Here is a 20,447-nt window from a genome sequence, read left to right as displayed (position 1 = left end):
TTGGGGTCAAAGTGCGCCTCAGTGCAGTGCATCCAGGCCTCACACAGAGACGAAGTTTCCCCCAGCCGGATTTGGGGTGGGGAAGTCAGAAGCAGCCCTGGGCGTCTGGAGACGGACAGGCCGGGGCCAGGGGGCGCGAGGGCTGGTCACCTGCAGTGAACCACCACTGGGCCCGCATCCACGATGCTCTCCTGCTTGTGGTGCACCTCCTCCAGGAAGTCCAGCACGCCCCCGGGATCACTGGGCACGCCGTGGTCCGGCCAGGTCCGAAAGTGGTATTGCCAGACGGTTCTCTCCGTATTGCCCTGGAGTAGAGCCAAGAAAAACCAGAACAGAATTAAATAAATCAAGGGACTGAGGCACCGCCTGGCTTCGCTCTCGGAGCCTAGGTGAGCTGAGGGGGCTGGCCGACACAAAGGCCCCCACGCTCCCTTCAGAGGTCCTCCTCCGCGTTGCTGGACCACTTCTCCTTTAGGATCTGCCAAGGTACGAACCCAGACGGCCAGGACAGCAATGTGTTCCTCGGGGAACTCCAGCCCGAACCGACTCTGAACCACCAGTGGCGGGCAATGTTCCTGATCCTCCAAGTCCACGGGCTGCTCAAACTAGGAGGCCAGGAGGCCTCTGGGACCCGGGGCTCTCCTCCCCCTGGGTGAGAAGATGGGTATTCCCTCAAGTTACTCGTTCCTCTTTGTCCTTTTGTACCCAGACCTCCTCCCCTCCTGAGCCACACACGTTCAGGGAAGTATTGAGATACTGGAAACTTCCGCTGAGTACAGAGCAGGCAGGAAGACATGCTCTGCCGTCGGACGGCTGCACTGAGGCCCACATCCTGGCCTGCACACTCACTGTGGCGCCTGGAGATCTCTAGGCCTCCATTCCTCCTGTGGCAGCAGGAATAAGAACCTCTCTCTCACAGTACCACTGTGAGGATTAAACGGTAGCCATAAACACGCAGCCGCCGCCCTGCAGACGGGCAGAGACTCGGCACGCAGGGTCCTCTGAGGACGCTGATCACTGATAAAGACCAACAAGGGTCCCAGGGCTGAGGAAGACCCAAAAGCACTGTGTTCCGGGCACAGCCAGGTTAGGTGGTTGAGCAGCACTATTCATCACCACATCCTCTTTCCTATGCATCTGGAGACAATCCGAGCTAAGAAACATTTTAAAAGGGGGTTTTAAAAAAAGCAGAGAGAACCCTGGCCAGGGTGGCTCAGTTGGTTGAGGGTCATCCAGCAAACTGAAAGGGGCACATGTGACAGACTGAACCTGCCCTCTCTCTCCCCACCATCAGGAGAACCGCCCACTCCCGACCAATGACATCAGAGGTCCCAGCGTCCCACCCTGGGCCACAAGCTCAGAGGTTCCCAGCTCATTTTAGCCTCACCCCCACCCCCTGAGCCCCTCCTCCAGCCCCCACCCCCTTCACACACACCCCGCCGCCCCCTCCCCCCAGCTCAGACTCCCCACACTGTCCTGGCCATCCTTTCCATCATGTACCACAGTCCCCATGCACTGTGACGCTGGGAAAAGCCCCAAGCCTGGATGGACCCAACTACCCACCGTCCGTCTCTGGTTTGCACCAGAGGAACGAAGCAGGGTGTGCACACGACCAGGTGACCTGCATCCCTAAATATGCGTGTTCATCACCTCAGTGGGGCCTCAGCACCCCCCAGAAGCTTACTGGGTTTCTCGGCAATGAAATTACTATTCTACACAATCACCACTTCGTACTCTTCCCACTTTCCTCCAATAATGCATCTCTTCTTATTCGAATGTCAGTTGACGGCCTTTCCCCGTGCTGACAAAGCCCAGAGGAAATCCGTTTCAGCCCCACTACCCACAGCAGCCAGGGCCACAGCCGCAATACCCCTCCACCGGCCCAAACCGACCCATCCACGATGTTCGGGATCTCAGCTCCCCTCCCCATCCAGTCTCCATCCCCGCCTCCCAGGCATCTTCCCTCCAACTGTCTCAAAGGCATCTTGAACTTGACACGTCCAACAGGTCATTCTTTGTCCTCCCTTGCTCCTCAGATCCACACTGCCCTCACCTCCATTCACACCACCACCAAATCGCCTCCTGTGTGACTCCCCGATGTGACTGGCTGGCCCTCTTCCTCCCCACCTGCCACCACCCTGCCACCGTCTGCCCGCAGAGTCTGAGCTCTCCATCTCACACACCTTCTTCCCGCTCTTCTGACTCCCGAAGCCCCACCGTCTGCCCAGGCCCACGGCCCCACGACGTCTTCAGTCTCTCCTCATCCTCCAATAACGGCCGAACTACCCCTCGCCCTCCAGACTGCACGCCAAGGCATCTCTCTCATCCGTGGCTCTTCTTCCAGAGTTTATTCTGGCATTTTAACAAAATGTGAGAAGGAAAACAAACACTCAAAACAACTGCTGGGGTCTCCGGGATGCTTGGAGAGGAGGCCCTGAGACACAGACCACTGCAGAGGTCCCGGACAGGACTCTGGCCATCGGGGTTCCCCGTGCTGACCTCTCTCCCTGCTCCCCCAGCTCTCGGACACCTTCCTGGCACTCGCTTCTGCGCGTGTTCACTTGGCTCAAGAACAACGGGTTCTGTGCTAACAGGTAAAGTTCACATTTCTCAACATGGTGGTAAGACTCATCCCGACTTGGTCCCAACCCGTCTCAACATAAGTTTATTCCCCAGATTCCCCACTGGCCTTTCCCCTCATAAACCCCACTTCCCTGCAGCCTGCACATCAGTGCCCTGGCTCACAATGACACTCCACCCAGGAGGCCCCCTTCTCCTAAGAAATCCTCAGCCTTGAGGGCCCAGCCTCTTCCCAGGGCTGTCTCCCTGGCGCCGTATCTGGAAGAAGCCCAGCCTTGGCAAGGCTGTGGCACTTCAGATGGGAGGGAGAGCCTGTGTCTCCTCTGGAGCATGGCTATTTGCGTACGTGGCTTCTGGCTGCTACGTGATGGTACAATGATTCCTTGAAGACAAAGGCTGCTTTATTCATCTTTGTGTCCCCAAAGGCCTTGAGTAAGAAAGCCCCCCTCTAATCATAAAATTAAATGCATCCCAATCTAACGGTGCTCTGTAAAGTTAGTCGCCAAACCGAAAGTTAGGGACGAACCTGAACTACATGCAGTTAGGATCTCAGGCTATGGAATGTGATCACTACCTAGGCCTCAGGGCCTTTGCACTGACTGCTCCCTCTGCTTGGGACCCTCTTCTCCTGATGTTCTGGATGCCTGGCTCCTCTACCTTCAGGTCGCAGCTCAAAGGACACTTCCTCCGAGAGGCCCTCCCTGTCTACTCCATCTCAAGTACCCAGTTACTCACTAGCACACCATTGCAGACAACACAATCAGAAAGCTTAGCTGGTCCTTTAGGTTTTCACCTTCTGTGTCCCAGGGCTCTGTGAGGGCAGAGGCTGTGCATCAGCAACGCGCCAGCAGTGCCTCGGGAGTCCCTGGCACACCGCAGGCACACCGCAGGCACCCGGTGAAGGGCTGCCGAACCAAGAAGCGAGCAAGCGAGTGGACGAATGTACGCAAACGTGAGTGCCTGTGTGATGCTGGTGGCTGCACACCACGAACAGTTACCAAAGTCTAAAGTACGACAATATACTTACTTGTCCAACCTTGGAAAGTTTAAGTTCCCGTAAGGTGTAGTCATGGGCGGCGCTTTCTTTGACGTTCCTAACACGCATGACCCCGTATTCCTTCAGAGCGTACTCATCAGGCCAGTACTTGACACATTTGCTCTGGAAGGGATCAGAAAAGAGACAGTTAACACCTGTGAACCCTGAAAGAAAAGCCTAAACCAGCAGAAAGCAAGTGTTCAAGGCTTGCTTAGCGACCACTAACATGTTAAAAGGCCCTACACTGAACTGAGGGATTTCCAAAGAAAAGGAGAGTTCAAATTTTAAACACAGGTGCTTGGAGGAGCAGGGAGAAGCAGGGAGAGAAAGCCACCTGTGCAAAGTTGCCCGATTAACACACAAGTCGAAGGAGAGTCCGTGCGTGTTTATTTACTTCCAAAGAATCAATGATGCGAAGAGAGCGAACGACCAGGTAGAGGGCGCTGTCTAGCAACCACTGCGTTTTCAATTCTACAGACCTGCCAGTCACTTGGCAGGGAAGGCAAGCAAGGACTCCGGAGGTGGACGGGCTGCCTAACAGGCCAGACAGTCTGGTTCGTCTCCCCCAGCGTGGGAGGACTCCGCGCCTTATCTAACCCAAGTGCGAATACCTCCAGCACAGAAAGGCAGCCGATGGGGTTTTGAACCAGCTGCTTTTTCTAGATCCAGATCCATCTGCTACCTACTGCACGGCGCCTCCACCTAACTGGGTGCCTGGGGACGCCACGCATGAGAGCGCTGTCAGCTCCAGAGCAGGCAGCGGGGAAGCATGGCACCAAGAGAAATCACCCATGCTGCCGAAGAGGGAGATGTTCCGCTCAGTGAGAGACCCGTCTGCAGGCACGTGGCGACGTGTCCTGGGCAAAGAACGATTTTGTGTTTTGGTTTTTTTCTGAGTGCGGTCACCAATGCAACTCCCTTTTCACAACCGAGACACCAATCGCAGCAAAAGAAAACCTCCTTGTATGTAAGGAAGACAGAGAAATCCCCGGTTATAAAACAAGGAGTAAAAGAGCAGCTGCAGACTAGCCCCATAGTCCATGGTCAATTGAAAGAAAAGGAAACCGTGGGAGCAGAAAAGTTGAACAGAAGAATTTCATGCACGGTGTGACTTTTCTGCTTAGCACAGCTTGGGGGTCTTTCAGTGTTTAGTGTTTTTTTGTTTGTTTGTCTTAAAGATTTTATTTATTTATCTTTAAAGGGGAAGAGAAGGAGAGAAATATCAATGTATGGTTGCCTCTCACGGGTCCCCTGCTGGGAACTAGCCCGCAACCCAGGCATGTGCCCTGATTGGGAATTGAACCGCAATCGTGTGGTTCGCAGGCCCGTGCTCAATCCACTGAGCTACACCAGCCAGGGCAGTGTTTAGTGTTTTGAATTCAGCTTCCCCTGCAGTGTTTTGTAGATCCAAATACCCTGTGACGGATGTAATACATACATATTTTTCTCCAAATAAACACTTTTTAAAAAAGATCTTATTTATCTTTAGAGAGGAAGGGAGGGAGAGAGGGAGAGAAATATCAATGTATGGCTGCCTCTCATGTGTCCCCTGCTGGGAACTGGCCTGCAACCCAGGCATGTGCCCCAATGGGGAATCGAACCATGATCCTCTGGTTCGCAGGCCTGCCCTCAACCCACTGAGCTACACCAGCCAGGGCTCCAAATAAACACTTTTAATAATAGTTGCACTCAAGGCTGTTGTTACTGGCCAATCAATTCCGAGGGCCGCTGTGACTCAGAGACCACAAAATCAGACCACAACTCAAAAGACGTTTTAGCTGCCTTTGAACAGCTGGAAACTCCTGCAGGCTGCCTCCCGCTTTTCCACACTCTGAGGTAAACCTTAACAACGAGAAAAAAATCTGAACTGTGAGGGCTAACACTTTAGCTTTTAAAGCCCAGGGATGCACGGGAATCCAGAGTGTGGTTTTTATTCCGTGCGGAGGGCGGGGCGACACTGACAGACAGGGTGTCGGAAAGGCCTGCAGAGAGGACGGGCCCCCACGTCAGCCCCTGCACCCACAGGGTGAGGGGGAGGAGCGGGAAGGCAGGCACTGGGGCGAGGAGGTGGGGCCGCGCGGTGCGGCCCCACGTGCGACTGTTCTCGGAGCTCCTGGCAGCTCTTCTGAAAGCGGACCCGCCCGAGTCCTCTGCAGGGCCACAGCCCCCCATCTCCACGGCCCCCGAGTGCTCTGAGAAACAGGCGGCCTCCGCTACCTGCCGCCAGGCGGCACACGGGCCAGAGGGTGCTGATGTCCTCTCCATCCTCAGGGCAGGTGACACTCACCTGAGGCGGGAACTAGGAAGGTGTCTGAACAACCACTGTCACTGCAGGTGACCTTTGCTTCACAACGACCTGACCAGGCCGCAGGGTGTGCGGAAGTGTAGCAGCTACCGGGACAACAGGAAAACCTCACGGGGCCACACCGCCCTTCGCAGCGGTGAGAAAAGCAGGGCGGCTAAAATCCCAAACCGCCCCCCTGTCTGCGGTCAACTCACGTGCACGACCGCTTTATAGAAGCCAATGCAAGTACATCTAAAATAGCACTCTGACCGGAATACAAACAAAAACACAGAACTTTTCTGTATTGAAAAAAAATAAAACCCGTGTGGATAGGCTCACTCTGGGATAGCACACAGAGCTCTCACTCACTGAGATCTGTGTGCTTCTCTGTGAGTGTGGCTGTCACAATCTCTAAACACCTGCAGAGTGGAGAAGAGCGCGGGGAGGTGGGCACCAGGCACACGCAGCTGCAGGGGCAGCGGGAGCGACACCGGGACCACCACTCTGGAAGGCGGTCCGGCAGAACTTGCGTCCGTTCACCACAGGCGCTCGCTGTGACCTCTCAATCCTTAACATCTGTCCCAGAGAAACACTCACCCCACGGACACAAAAGGAAGAACAAGGCTGTTCACTTCAGCACTGTTCACGAAGGCAAAAACGGAAACACTTCAATGCCCAGTGCATAATGGTAAATAAATTATGATACGTATGTACCACAAGATACCACGCAATTGCCCTGAGATGGACCAACATGTATTAATGAAGTTAGAACACAGTAGGGAAGAAAACCCAAGATGCACTATGGAGTTACTGTATGAAACCACTATTCCCTACTCCAGTTTTCAGAAAACAGTACTATGTACTTCTGTGAGTACACACATACATGTAAAGGAGTATACGAGGCTTGTCCAGAAAAAGGCCAGCCATTGTTAAGACAGCGAGAATGGTTTGCACAACATCAACGTAACCTGGCAGCCACGGAGAGTGCACTGGAATGCGCATGTGTGAACACTGACGACTTCCCTGTCCTAGTCACGGGGGCAGTGGGTGCCGTTGAGTGAGCATGTGGACTGTGTGATGTCGCATTCAAAAGGACTGAGCAAACAGAGCAAGGACTCTGCATTGGATTTTGTGTCAAGCTTGAAGATTCCCCTGTGGAAACTATTTGGATGATTCACAAGGCCATGGCTATGGGCTACTGGTGATTCGTAGCTTCAAAACAATGCAACCACTCATGTGTCACGTCTCAGGCAGGGGTTTTTGGCAAAACATTAAATGACCCAGGTGACTCAGCGCCCCCTACAGCTCAGATGTGGCACCCTGCAACTTCTGCCTTTTCCCAAAACTAAAATCACCTTTGAAAGGGAAGAGATTTCAGACGGTCAATGAGATTCAGGGAAATACAACAGGGCAGCTGATGGGGACTGGGAGAACCCTATGAGGTGTCAAGGGGACTAATTTGAAGGGGATTGAGGCACCATTGTACAAGGTTTTTTGTATCTTCAGTAAATGTCTCTTTTTCATATTATGGGGCCAGATACCTTCTGCAGGCATGTAATGCCTATAGTAATCCATCTAATATGCCAAGACAAGAGTGTAGAGTAACACACACCAAACAGCATGTATGTTGGAGGAGGGGACTAAAATGGGTGAACAAGAGGTGACGAAGGCAACTTCAAACTTAACTGCGTTTGACTATTTTTAGGAACCCACTGTTCATGTAAGTCAAATTAATTTTTAAATGCTTAAGAGTCATGGTAAGTACAGTGTACATGACCCCAGAAATCACACTGATTTACTGGTCCCCTATTCACTGGGAAGTACTAGACAGGCCGTCCTATACACCCTTTCTGACCACTGCTTCTAGCTAAAACAGTAATAGGGCCAGATTTACCCTTCCACCTTCAACAGCTGAAAAACTGGAAACATGAAGTGACACATGAAACAGGACTAGTCTCACGGGCATTAAAAGTTATTGTACATGTATGCCACGTGTTCACAGGTACAGGGAATGATGCGCATGTGGAAAAGACATCGAAGATATTACACAGACTCTAATGAAACGTCTAGAGATGAACAGGACAAAGTCTGAATGAAAGACACACTGAGCAGGACTAAGATAATTATGCACTGCCGAAGAAACTCTCCAAAATGAAACACAGAAGGAAAGAAGGAGAACTGAAAAAAAAAGAAGATCAAAGGCTCAGTGAGCTGTAGGACACCTTCAAACAGCCTAATATATGCACAATTAGTGTCCCAGGACAGGGTGGGGTCAGGGTACATATTTAAAGAAACAGTAAACATTATCTAAATTTGAAAACGAAAATGCATCCACAGATCTGAGCAGCTCAGTGAACCCCCAGGAGAAGAAACCCGAAGAATGCTACACCAAGGCACGCCATCATCAAATCTCTTCAACCCCCTTTTTCCCAGAGGGTCGGTTAGCTTAAGCTTAATTTGTTTATTCCATTCCTGACATGGTCCACCTGATGTGAGCAATAATTTTAAAATATCTGATCAGAAGAGTGTGTGCTATACCTTTCCTCTCTCCACTTCCTTCGTCGTCATGACAATCACTCGGGAATTCTCCTGAAACACCATCCGCCAAAAGTCATTCACCGTATTTTGCAGACAGCCTTGTGTGGCGATATAACTCTTTTTGGGCTTTGAATTGTTGCACTTGGTTTCGAATTCAGGCTAGAAATTGAGGAGGAAAAACGCCAAACATTTAGAAGTTGCTTTCAGGACACAGGAGAGGATTTAAACTAAGAAACAGGCTAGCGACGTGTGGTCAGAGGACACTGGGAAAAGCTCAGTTTACCATGATGATGTTTGCGTTGATGTAATCAGAAACAGGCTCGTTGGGATCGCCATCATGTAGGACAACCCTGGTGTGATCGACTGGAAGGAAAAGAGACAACAGTCACAAAAATACCCAGACCCTCTCAGGGCACAGTGGTCCGCATCAGTTCATCCTCAACCTAGTCCAAGTTGGGTTCATTTAGTGATAGAACCACATGAGAAATTAAATCCTGAGTGAGCACAATAATAGCCTCATCACCGCGGGACACCCCAGCACGCGACCCGTAAGAAGAACAAAGCACCCTCCTGCTGGCTGCCTGTGTGCTATGCAAATGCAGGGTATGGTCATCGGGAGAAGCTGGGTGAGGGTGCGACACCTTTGATATATGTTTACAACTTCTAGTGAACCTAAAATTATTTTTTTAGCCCTGGCTGGTGTGGCCAGTGGTCGGAGCACCGGTCTGTGGATCAAAGGGTCGCCAGTTGGATTCCCAGCCGGGGGACATGCCTGGGTTGTGGGCCCAGAAGCAACCCACCAACGTTTTCTCACACAGTGATGTCTCTCTGCCTCTCTTTCTTTCTCCCTCTACTCTCTCTAAAAATAAATAAATAAACTTTAAAAACAATGTTTAAGTAGGGCTTTTTTTTTAAAGGAAGAATAAAGTACACATAAATGACATAATGCCCGAGATTTGCTTCACAGTAGTCGGAATTTGGGGAGAGAGAAGTGGACAGAGCGCAGAGGGGACAAGCCCGGGCACGAGCTGACAATTATCATCTCTGGGGGAAGGGAACGCGGGCTTTATTCCATCTGCTTGTGACCACGTGTGACATTTTCCACCATAAAAAGGGTTTCTAATGAAGCAGAAGGAACTAGAGTATCTAGAGAACAAGATTCTGATGTATCCACTGCCCCAATTCTGTGTAACTGGCGTACAAACCTGAGTGCCCTACCCTAAGAAACGCATTTTACAGTGGAAGTAGTAACATAGTTGTATGTCTCAAAAAATAATGTTCCATGGGTGGAAATGGGAGGGAGGTGGGGAGCACTGGGGGGGGGGCTGGGATGGGAGTAAAAGACAGAAAACTGTATTTGAACAATAATTAAAGTAAAAATAATAATGTTCTCAGTGGATTGAGCGCGGGCCTGCGAACCAGAGGATCGTGGTTCGATTCCCAGTCAGGGCACATGCCTGGGTTGCAGGCCAGTTCCCCGCAGGGGCCAATTCCCAGCAGGGGATGCACAAGAAGCAACCATACATTGATGTTTCTCTTCCTCCTTCCCTTCCCCTCTAAAAATAAATAAACAAAATGTTTAAAAAATAATAATAATAATAATAATGTTCCCCAGTTTGAAAGCAAGACGCTGCCAATCAGAGAAGTGTCACTGGGTCTCTGAGGGAGGGAAAGGCAGCCACAGGGGACGTGGGCACCGCACACCATGTCCCTTCGCCTTCTCCCACACCCCTGCATCTCCCGGATGCACACCACGAGGCACCCTGAGCGGAAATGAAAACTTGGACATGAGAAGGATGAGGCTTCCCCAAGGTCATCAGGACCGCGCTGTGGCTCAAACTGACTCCCTGCTGAGCCCACTGACTGCCCTTTCTCAGTGTTATACATGCCTGCACGCTCTCCCATCCTGACCTACGCACATCGCAGATAATCCACGTGGATGTGACACACGTGTACACCAGGTACGTGTGCATCTATGCACAAAAAGTGAAGGACTGCTGCACACACAGATGGGTTTACGCAGTCTGACCACGTGGCTCTGACCTGACGCAACAGAGCAATGCTCTCCAAATCCCATCATGCGCCCCAATAAACTTCAGTAACACAGTGTCTGGACACTGCAATATAAACCCGTACGTACAATTAGATACACAAACATGCCTTATTTTTAAGTTGGGTAAATACTTTGTGCACGCACTGCCAACAATCTGCACATCAGACTTAAGTTTTCCCTTTTCATTTTAAACCCAGGACATAAAGTAAGAGGAGTGGGCAAGGAGCCCCTTTCCTTCCCCACTGTGCTCCCCCGACGTGGCCACTCTGGCGCCCCGCGACGGAGAGCACGACACCACAGCAGTGACTTTGGGGGCTCTGGGACTGGTTCTCCCCCCTACTCCTACTTACAACCGAGTAAAACAGTCTGTAACGACACCAATCAGGTGTGCATGCGATTCGGATGTGCCCTCAGGGGAGGAGAGCTGTGACAACTGTTCAGTGCCACTTCTGGGGTCCCCGTCCAAGGCCTACATCCTCCTGGGCCCCTTTTCCCCGTGGTTCGCCTTGGGTTCTACCCGGGGTTCAGCCTCTGGGTGTGGGTGGGGGTGCTCCTTCTGAGCAGCATGGCTGTGAATCCCCAGGCACCTGAGCTCCCAGCACCAGGGAGCGGAACAGTTGTTAGAGCCCATCTGTTCCCCAGATGAGGGAACAGAAGCTCAGAGAGGAGGCATGGCTTTCGCGAGACCCCAGAGCCAGGCACTCCAGAGCAAGGACACGAGCCCGGGACCCCTGAGGCTCCTGGTGCGGTCTGACATGGGAGACGGCAAGCCTTGAGATGATCACTCTGAGGCTGGCAAAATTAATTAACAGATGGAAACAGCCACACTCAAAACTTCCTAGAGGCAATTTCACTCAGTAATCAGCATCGCAGGAACTCTGCGAATGAGGCCGTCAGTCCCTATCACAGTTGATTATTTTGGAAACTGCTCGCAATTAAAAGAGGCCAACGCCTCGGATCTGCTGAGAAGGGCACGGGGCCTTCAGAAACAGTCACAGGGATGCTGGGAACCACAATCTCTGCAGCGACTGTGACTGCGGAGCGTATTGATACTTACAGGGCAGGATGTTTTTGTATCTGTTTTTGTTTTTATTCTCTTGCCTCTGGCCCTCTTTTCGGCTATAGAGAAGTTTGCACTCCTGCTGCTGTAGTGTCTGGAGAGAAGCAAAAGCAAACACAATTATGCTTCAACGCTTTTAAAAAATGACACAAAATACAAGCCTGGCCCGGGCACTGTTTTAGGAATTCGTCCTGGGAAACAGTCACAGGCCTGTGCCACAGCCAGGAGAGCGCTCCGGTTCACACTGCACCCGCACGGGCAAAACATCAGAAACGACATACGTGTCCCACAGGAAACAGCTGCCCAAATAATACCACTGTTCCTGCACACAAAAGAACTTTCTGCAGCCATCGAAAAGATGGTCTGGGAGACTATTTCACGCCTTGGAAACATAATCAGAGTACGTGTCAAGTGAAAAGCTCAACCCGGCCAAAGAGTGTATGATGCAAGCCGTACGTCTGCATTTGCACGCAGGACGTGGTAGAACGCTGTGTGCCCCCCCACCCCCCGCCAAAGTCATGGGGCTTTTATTCCGGTTGATACGGTTAAGAAGGCTTTTTCTTCTGTTCCTCCTCCTCTTCCTCTCTCCCTCCTCCTCCATTCTTTCACCTTTTTTTTGCTTCAATTTTCTACAATGAGTAAGTATTTATAAAAAGAGAAGTATTTTACAGTAACAATTATTATGAATGAAAGCCAGGAGGAGGACGAACAGGGTGAAGAGAACCAAACATGTAACGACAGGAGCCCAGACTTGGGTGGTGAGCACACAACAGAGCATACAGGTATCACAGTATAAGGCTGCAGACCTGCAATTTCTTATTAATCAATGTTATCCACCCCCCCACACAATTTAATGTTAAGAGAAGAAAGCCGGTGGGTATGGGTTCAGAGTACACAAATAACAGACGCGATCCTGGTTCTTGAGGAGTTTATGGCCTGCCTCCTTTTACCACCGCTTAACTCAGAGCAGGCCGCACATACGCCAGCAGTCGAACCCGGATCCCAGAGGGCAGTGGAAGTGGTGTGGGGACTGGGCCGCAGGCATGCGAGCTTTGTGGGCAAGGCTTCCTTAAAGTCCTCCTGTGCCAGAAACCCATGTCACCGCCACGGGTAGCCAGCCTGCGTCCACGCAGGCACTTGCCCGCCCACCCCCCCAGGTCCCCGCAGCCAGGAAGCGAAGAGGAGATCTCGGGTCCTTGAGGCGAGTGGTCAGGAAGAGCGCCTCCGCAGGGCAGGGGGGGCTGGAGAGCCAGCAGAGAAGAGGCTGGAGCAGGTGGCCACGAGGGGACTGGCCCCGACGGAAGAGGGGACGTGGGGAAGTGGGGAGAAGAGCCAGCTGCCGGAACAGGCAGGAAGGTGGACAGGCCAGGCTGAAGCACTTTGAAGGGGTAGGTTTCATTTTCAAAATTGCAAAAAAGGGCCTCTTCGAGGGGCGCTCATTTCAAATAAGCCTAATCTGTAACGGGAAGTCACAATGGGCAAACCCAGAAAGTGAGAGGCAGGCGAAAATGAAAAATGTGTGTGTGCGTGTAATAAATAAATGCCAAAATGGTTCTCTCTTAAAGATTTCTACAAGAACCGAGAGTCAGTATTTCCTCACACTGCAGCCCCATTATTTCCATTTCATTTATCTGAGTTTCATAGGCAGGTGTGAAAGTCAGGAGTTTAAACTGCCACCCGACCCGCAGTTTCCAGACGCAACATTCAGCCTTGGCACGCAGCTCATAACGAAAGTGTTCAGCTGGCTGACACCTGGGAAGAGGTAAAATGCAATGCGCACAGAACTCTCACAATGAAAACGGTCATTCCAATTCTTTTAAATGAGTGGAGATTAATTAAAGTCATTTGCCTTCTCCAAGCCGGCAGATCCTGTGAACTGTGGGCCATTTTACTGAGCAGTTACTTGCTGTGTCATTAAGAAGGAGGTTCAGTCTCGATTTTTAGGCATTAAGGTGAAGTTCGAAAAGTCCAAATACTATGAACTGACTCAATCACTTAAAAATCACCCAAGAAAAACGACACTAACAACAAAAGCTACAACTGAGGGATAGTTTGCAGCTGGATTCAAAGCAAACCGGGCAGGACAGCTAGGGCGTGCTCATGGGAGAAGCCAACTGCATGCGACACTTCACTTGTGGAGCGCATGTGACCAGAGCCACTGCTAGGAAAGGTGCGTGTCACCCAGGCCCTCCCTGTGGGACCCCCTTCAGTTTCTCCCTCTGCCCTCAGACCAAGCCAAGGCTTTTCAGAACAACTCAAAAAGCCTGGTCTTCTGAGTTCACGCAGGCCCCCCTCTAGCGTGAGCTCCTGCTTCGCCAAGTTACCAGCCTGCCTGTTCCTCAGTTTCCTCAAGTGTACAGAGAGGATGACCCTAATTACCTACCCCCTAGGGCCGGTGCACGAGTTAACCGAGATTGCTCTGTGAGGGGCAAACCTGGGCCTGGCGTACAAGGAAGCACGTAAGCGACTTGGGCTACTGCTGTTCAATCGTTGCTGCTCCGTGAGCATTACGCCCAGCTGCTCCCGGGCGTGGTCAGGAGACCAGCGGCAGCAGCGTCACCTGGGAGCTACTCAGACACGGAGGCGCAGGTCCTGCCCCAGGTCAGCCCACTCAGTCTGCCTTCAGCAGGATTTCCATGTAACTCATACACACGCAGGAGTTGGAGACACGCTCTCTGTACGCCAGCCACACCAGATACACATAAGGGCCTTGAACTCCCCGTTTCTTCAGGCTTTCCTGCTCTTGAACATGCTACCCCATCTGCCTAGAACTCCCTTTCTCTGCTGGAACACCTATACGTAGTTACGGTTCACTTATTCCTTAAGACCCACCTCGAATACCTCCTCCTCCGGGTAGCTCTCCTGACCCACTCCATAGGCTGGAGCACGACCTCCCTGTGCCATGTGATCATTACTTACTTAGTGCGCCGTCTACAGGACCTTCCCTGCTGGGAAAATCTCCCGAGGTGTCCCAGGACTGATCCTCGGAGGAGGACAGGGCTGAGCGACCAGAGAGAGATGCTGACACCTTCAGGATGAAACAGTTTATTATGGGAACTTACAGCATCTTGGGCAGCAGCAAGACTGTGGACCTCCCCACTCAAAAGAGAATGAGGGCTTGGTATGTATGTATGTGTGTATACACATATATATACATACATACATGTGTGTGTAGTTATTGGGAACACAGGTGGCTTGTAGCCAAGTGGCAGGTGCTTGTTAAGAGCTGTGAGCAACTTGGGCGGTAAGCAACTTAATGGTCCTTCTGAGATATCCTTCCAGGGATGTGGGCCCACCCCCACCCCCAGGGCGAACTGGTGGTCACTGAGAGCAACTTGCTTCTTAACACAGTGTCAGTCACATCCAGTACTAAAAACCACTTTGCCCGACACCTTCCAGGAGTACACCTGTGACACTGAACTCCCCCCCCAATGTTTTGCCAATCTGTCTCCTCCACAGAGCAGGGACCACCTTGCGGTGCCCACCATTGGCAGAGCACTGGGTGCATGGTAGGCACTCACAATGTGCTTGCTGAATAAGCAAATGAGAAACCGGGAGGGAGGGAGCGGGGAGACGAACCACAGGTCGGCACCAGTTCTGGCCTCCGGACTCCAGGCCCACACTTAGAATCCCACCCTGGCTCCGCTGACCTGGGCTTCAGTGGAGAGGAAGAGTACTGTGGGAAAAATACCAGGGCACTTCCCAGTCTTCAGTCACCTGGGAAGCAGCTTCAAGGTGTCTGCCACCTTGGCACACACCACCTACCTGTTCCATCAATTGTTTGTTTAAATTCGCCTCCTCTCTTTCCTTTTCATAAAGTGTATTTCAAAAGGAAACTATTACTCACACACAGGAAAATCTCTACCGCTTGCCATATATAGAAGGCAACCAGAGAAGGGAATATGCTGCGAACAAATTCTGCCTCAAATTCTGCCTCAAATTCTGCCTCGGTGCTGCAGCTCGCCTGGGGCTTTGTGAAAAGGGGCCCTGGTAGGCGTTAGAGGCAGATGTTAAAGACGCATTCACACTTCACCGAAACCGCCTCCAAGCCTCCTCAAGAGGCCAGGATAAGGGTTAAAAAAGAGCACCTTTCTCACCAGCCAATTCCACCTTACCTACTGGAATGGGGTGCCACGGAAAATCACCTCACATACAAACACTTAGCCAAACTCAATTCAGAGTCCCAGGCCAGCCAGAAGCTGCCCTCATCCCTCATTAAGGTCCCCATTGCCTCTTCCACATGGATTTGGGATTTGAACAGCACATAATCGAGACATGCCTGCAGGCCCCGAGTCTTCCAGAAAGGCACAGAGCCCCTGAGTCCCAGGCACAGTCAGGTGCGAAGTGCCTGGGGCTGGCAGCTGTCACAGATTAATAATGACTAACCGTGTGTCTCCCCCTCAGCTCCTTCCTCCGGGCCCAGGAGCCCATTCTCATCTGCGCCTGGGGCCCAAGTTGCACGAACACATTTCATTTCCCGCAGTGAAAGGCTGCCATCCAGCTCGAGTGACGCTGGAAATAAAAAGAACTCGGAAGTTGTGACTTTCCAGCTCTGCCGTGTCAGGCTCCCCAACCGCAGGCGGGAGAATCAGCAACCGCCTGCACCGCGTGCTTCCTCCCCAGCACCAGGCTGGTGGCTGCAGGCGGCAGGCAATGCCCGGCAAGCCCTGCCCCAGGAGGCTGCATGCCTTCCGTGGTGTGCCTTCCACGGCCTCCTTCTCTCTGGCAGCCCCTGGGGCACCGAAAGCTGACAAGGGCCTGTCAGGCTGAATGTCACTGTGCGTCCATCAATGATAAGGCTGGGACGAGAGCAAACAGGACTATATAAAGCCGGGACACAGGCTCAAGACACCCTGTTTTTCCCTGCAGTACGGCTCAAAGGTTTGCATGGATGGGTGAACCCCCAGAAAGTGCATCAAGAGAAAGTCAATCAAAGCCCCTGATCTGCGTGGCACACTGGGAGACCCCAGCAGCACGGCTGACTGTGGATGGGACCAGTATTCACCGTGCAGAACCACCCCTTCCACCCCCACCCCCAGACCCCTGCCAGCCAAAATGCCAGTAGTGACATCCTTGGTGCTGTGACGACCAAAGAGAACCACGCCCCCAGCCCGTCCCCGCCCAGGTTGGCAAAGCCCTGTCTGAAAGCTGCAAGGGCGTTCATGCAGGACTGGGCAGGGGAGGGCCTGGAGCCAGAGGAAACCACAGTAACAGGTCGGAGGGTTAAAGCTGGGTGTTGGGGGGAAAGGAGGTTCATACTGTTTGCTCTGCGTTTGGGTGTCTGAGAATATCAGCAGAAGGTTTCCGTACACAAACTGATAATACATAAAAATGTAAAAGCTCCTGCTCCCGCCCTGTGCCCCACCTCCAGCCCTGAGCCAGGGGCCGTGGCCTCCTGAAGGAGAGCAGGGGAGCTGGGGAGGGCTGTCAAGCAGATGGCCTCTCTGGTCTGGGCGCCTGAATAATCACCGAGACAGCGGTAACCGCCTGGGCGGGTGCCAACCCAGCCCTCTGCCAGAGCTGAATACGCTTCTGTTTCCCTGTGGCGTATGTCTCTGTGCAGAGGGACACTGTCCTGCTCACTTGGCCTCTTTACTGCAAACTCTGCAGGGGGGACGGGATCGCAAGCAGGCGCTCAGTGAAAGCGCCCCCTCCCACCACCCCCCACCCGGCCTGTCACCACTTCTCTGCGGTGATTGTGGGGCAGCCTGTCCTGCCCTGGTCCACGGCCCCTTCCCATCCAGGGAGGAAGGAGCAGCTGGAAACTCTCATCACAGGGAAGGTGCCAAGTGGTCAGGAGCAAAACTAATCCCCAATTCAGTCCCTTCCGAGTGCTTGCTGTAAGCCAAGTGGTCTCCTTCCTCCAGCAAGGTGGAGGATAAGCAGAAAAGGAAATTAAAAGGCATGGTCCCTGGAGGGGAGGGGACAGGCTGTGACACAGGAAACGGCAGCCAAAGGTGCAGGACAAATCCATTGTTAAACATGAGATTAATTAAGTGGTGTGAGTTTCTGGAAGAAGCAGGTGAAGGATTTACTTGGCTGCGATTTAAGAAAGGAAGCCAGACCCTGGATGGTGTAGCTCTGCGGATTGAGCACTGGCCTGTGAACCAAAAGGTTGCCGGTTCAATCCCCAGCCAGGGCACATGCTGGGGGTGTGTGGGAGGCAACCCACTGTTGTTTTTCTCCCTCTCTTCCCACTTTCCCCTCTCTCTCTAAAAAGAAAAAAGAAAGAAAGCCATCCCAGCAAGTCGGGGACTGTAAGTAAAGGTAGCTAAGAGACCCAGGTCCGTGAGAGGATGAAGGAAGCTGTGTGCAGTGAGCAGAAGTGTGATGTGGCAGGCCTGGAGTCAGAAGTGCCAAAGTTCAAATCCCAGCCAGGCACATCCCTGGGGGCAACTTTCTCCCTTCTGGGCTTCAGTTTCCTCGACTCCAAAGTGCAAATGCTGTATCTCTGGTAGGAAACAGGGAGCCACTGAAGGTGCCTGAGCAGCCAAGTGACAGGAGACCTGCTGAGAGCAGATGAGCATGGAGGGTAAGTGGAGGGTCAGAGGCAGAGAAGTCAGGTACACGAGCGGCTCACGTCTCCTGGGGTGATGACACCCCGCGCCCCAGCAATAGGTCAGACTCTTGACTCTGCTGCTGCTCACTGGGGCAGTCCTGGGTGGGCGCCTTGAGCTCTCAGAGCATGCTGGGCGTACACCCTACCCACAACACCGGGAGCTGCAGTGAAATGGCTTCCCTAGCCCAAGGTGCAGCATCAGGTAGACATAAAGGCTAGTTTCCTTTCTTCCTGTAAGAACAGAAAGAAAAATCGCCAGAGCCTGGTGAACAGCAAGGGATGGGAGAAAGGAGAGAAGGATGAGTGAAGGGATGCCCTGAGGATTCCAGCTGACAGGACCAAAGAATAAACAGTTCAACCGCCACCAGGGGCAGTCAAAGCAGATATTCGATTTGGAGGGGAAAATAGGTCCTGTTCAGAATGCTCGAGTTTGAGGAGCTATGACAGCCGAGAAGAAATGTAGACGACATAATTCAAAAGGCACAACCAGAGCTAGAAGCGACATACACTTAGGGGTAACTAGAACAGGATAAGAATAGATACATCCCCAAAGAAAAGTGCATGTAAAACTGGATGAAGCTCTGGCCAAGTAGCTCAGTTGGTTAGAGCATCGACCTAATACACCAAACTCGTGGGACCGGTCCCCAGTCAAGGCACATACAAGAATCAACCAATGCCTATCTATCTCTCCCCACCCCCGAAGTCAATAAATAATTTTTTGTAATTTAAAGCAGGATCAGCACAGGGTCCAGACTTCATCTTGGAGAACCACCAGAGTTAGCTGGTTGAGAGGGGAAAAAAGGCAACAAACAGCAAGACAGGCATGAGGGAACGGAAGAAATATTAAAACAGGAACGTGCTGTTGCAGATCAGAAAACGGGATGGGGAGCTGGGCAGCCATATTAAGAGGAGGACCAGGAGGACCACGAGGAAAAGGGCTGGAGAACAAACTATTTGTATCACAACAACGAAGCCACCAGGGTCTCCCAAAAGTGTCATTTCAGTCTGTTGGGAGAAGCCACATTCCAAGGGTAAAGAGGGGAGGAGCTAAGAAGAAATGGAGGGTACGGCACAAGCCCACTGGATGCGGAAGGCAGGCCAACGGCAGACACACACAGTAGCAAGGTCATTCAAAGGCAAAGGGAGAAGGTGAAGCAGAGATGTGGAGGCACCTTCAGTTCTCAAATTCTCTGGAAAGACGTCAAGAGGCAGCAAATAAAAATAATTCTAAAGAGAAAAATGTGACACTGGTCGGGCAGAGAATGAGAAAGCAGAGAGAGAGAGGGAGGGAGGGAGAGAGAAAGCAAGAGTCCAAAGGAAACAAAGGAACTTCTCCAGAATGAAGCTTTTGGGAGAAAACCTCTGACCACGGCAAGGCTCTGCCCACAGGAAGGCAGCAGCCCTCGTGCTGACTACTGGAGCCCAGGCCTGGATGGAAAACCGGGGGCAAGCTCACGCCGGCCATCCCGGCGCCTGGCCGGAGGCTGTCGTTCAGTGTGGCACTGCGTAGTCACCCCAGGGAAGATTCCCACTGGAGATCACCAGAAGGAATTATTATTCCAGACACGGCTTTGGGGTGCAGTGAAGAGCCTTGTTTCCATAAAAATCTAACCGTCTCGAAGTAGAATTTATAGCTCCCCTGAGCAGGATGTAATCACTTTAAAGAAATCAAACTGGACTGTGGGCTTGAAGACAAACGCGAGCTCCTCCTGCAGACACGTCGCTTGGCAGAGCCACGGCCAGAATCAGGACATCTGTGCGGCTGTCGGCGAAATGCCTGTAATGCCTGTGCAAACGGAAAACAGTGGCGACCGAGGACGGCTTTCGTAACTCGAGAAGGCTGGGCTTTAAAAACAAACCCAACTACCAAGGGAAGCAAGCTTCCAAGTGCTAGGGGTAGATCACCACAGTTAGTGAGTGCTGTGTGTGTGTGTGTGTGTGTGTGTGTGTGTGTCTTTAAATATGCATGTGGGGGGTTTTTTTTGTAAATCGGAAATAGAAGGTTCAAAACTAAAATGTTTCTGAAAGTCACCACTGTGACCCTGAACTAGCTCCTCTGGGCAAGCGTGCAGAGGGCTCTCAAAGCCTGCGAAGTCGCCAAGCCTCCAACAGGGGCTCCAAACGCAAATGAACTATGGGGGTGAAGAGGACCACGTGGAAGCAAAGCCTGGAACATTCCTCCATGCCTTTGAGCATCAGAAAGCTGTTCTCCCTTGTAATACACACAAAAGGTCTGAATCCAGTACAACTCTTGCCATTGAAAGCAGCTCTGATTCAAAACGGCACAAATGCTTATTTTGTGCCTCTGTGCATAGGGCCTTCTGCCGAACACAGGAG

At 52.0% G+C, this 20,447-nt stretch overlaps 1 protein-coding gene across 2 annotated transcripts in view; it reads right to left on the bottom strand.

Moving 5' to 3' along the window:
- Positions 1–20,447, bottom strand: part of PTPN11 (protein tyrosine phosphatase non-receptor type 11) — a 63,588-nt gene that overhangs the window by 13,053 nt on the left and 30,088 nt on the right. Inside the window, exons 7-11 of one of the 2 annotated variants that reach the window (XM_037052140.1) lie at positions 11,549–11,645; positions 8,722–8,801; positions 8,439–8,597; positions 3,608–3,739; positions 151–317 (exon numbers count right to left, since the gene is read on the bottom strand). In XM_037052140.1, coding sequence (XP_036908035.1) covers positions 151–317; positions 3,608–3,739; positions 8,439–8,597; positions 8,722–8,801; positions 11,549–11,645 — 635 coding nt within the window. The remainder of the gene's footprint in view (positions 1–150; positions 318–3,607; positions 3,740–8,438; positions 8,598–8,721; positions 8,802–11,548; positions 11,646–20,447) is intronic. The other variant, XM_037052141.1, reaches the window with a different exon arrangement.

This window comes from Sturnira hondurensis, unplaced genomic scaffold (genome assembly GCF_014824575.4).
Source record: "Sturnira hondurensis isolate 20B ecotype Veracruz unplaced genomic scaffold, ASM1482457v3 Scaffold0007406, whole genome shotgun sequence".
NCBI classification, from domain to species: domain Eukaryota; kingdom Metazoa; phylum Chordata; class Mammalia; order Chiroptera; family Phyllostomidae; genus Sturnira; species Sturnira hondurensis.
This window is presented reverse-complemented; position numbering and strand designations above follow the sequence as displayed.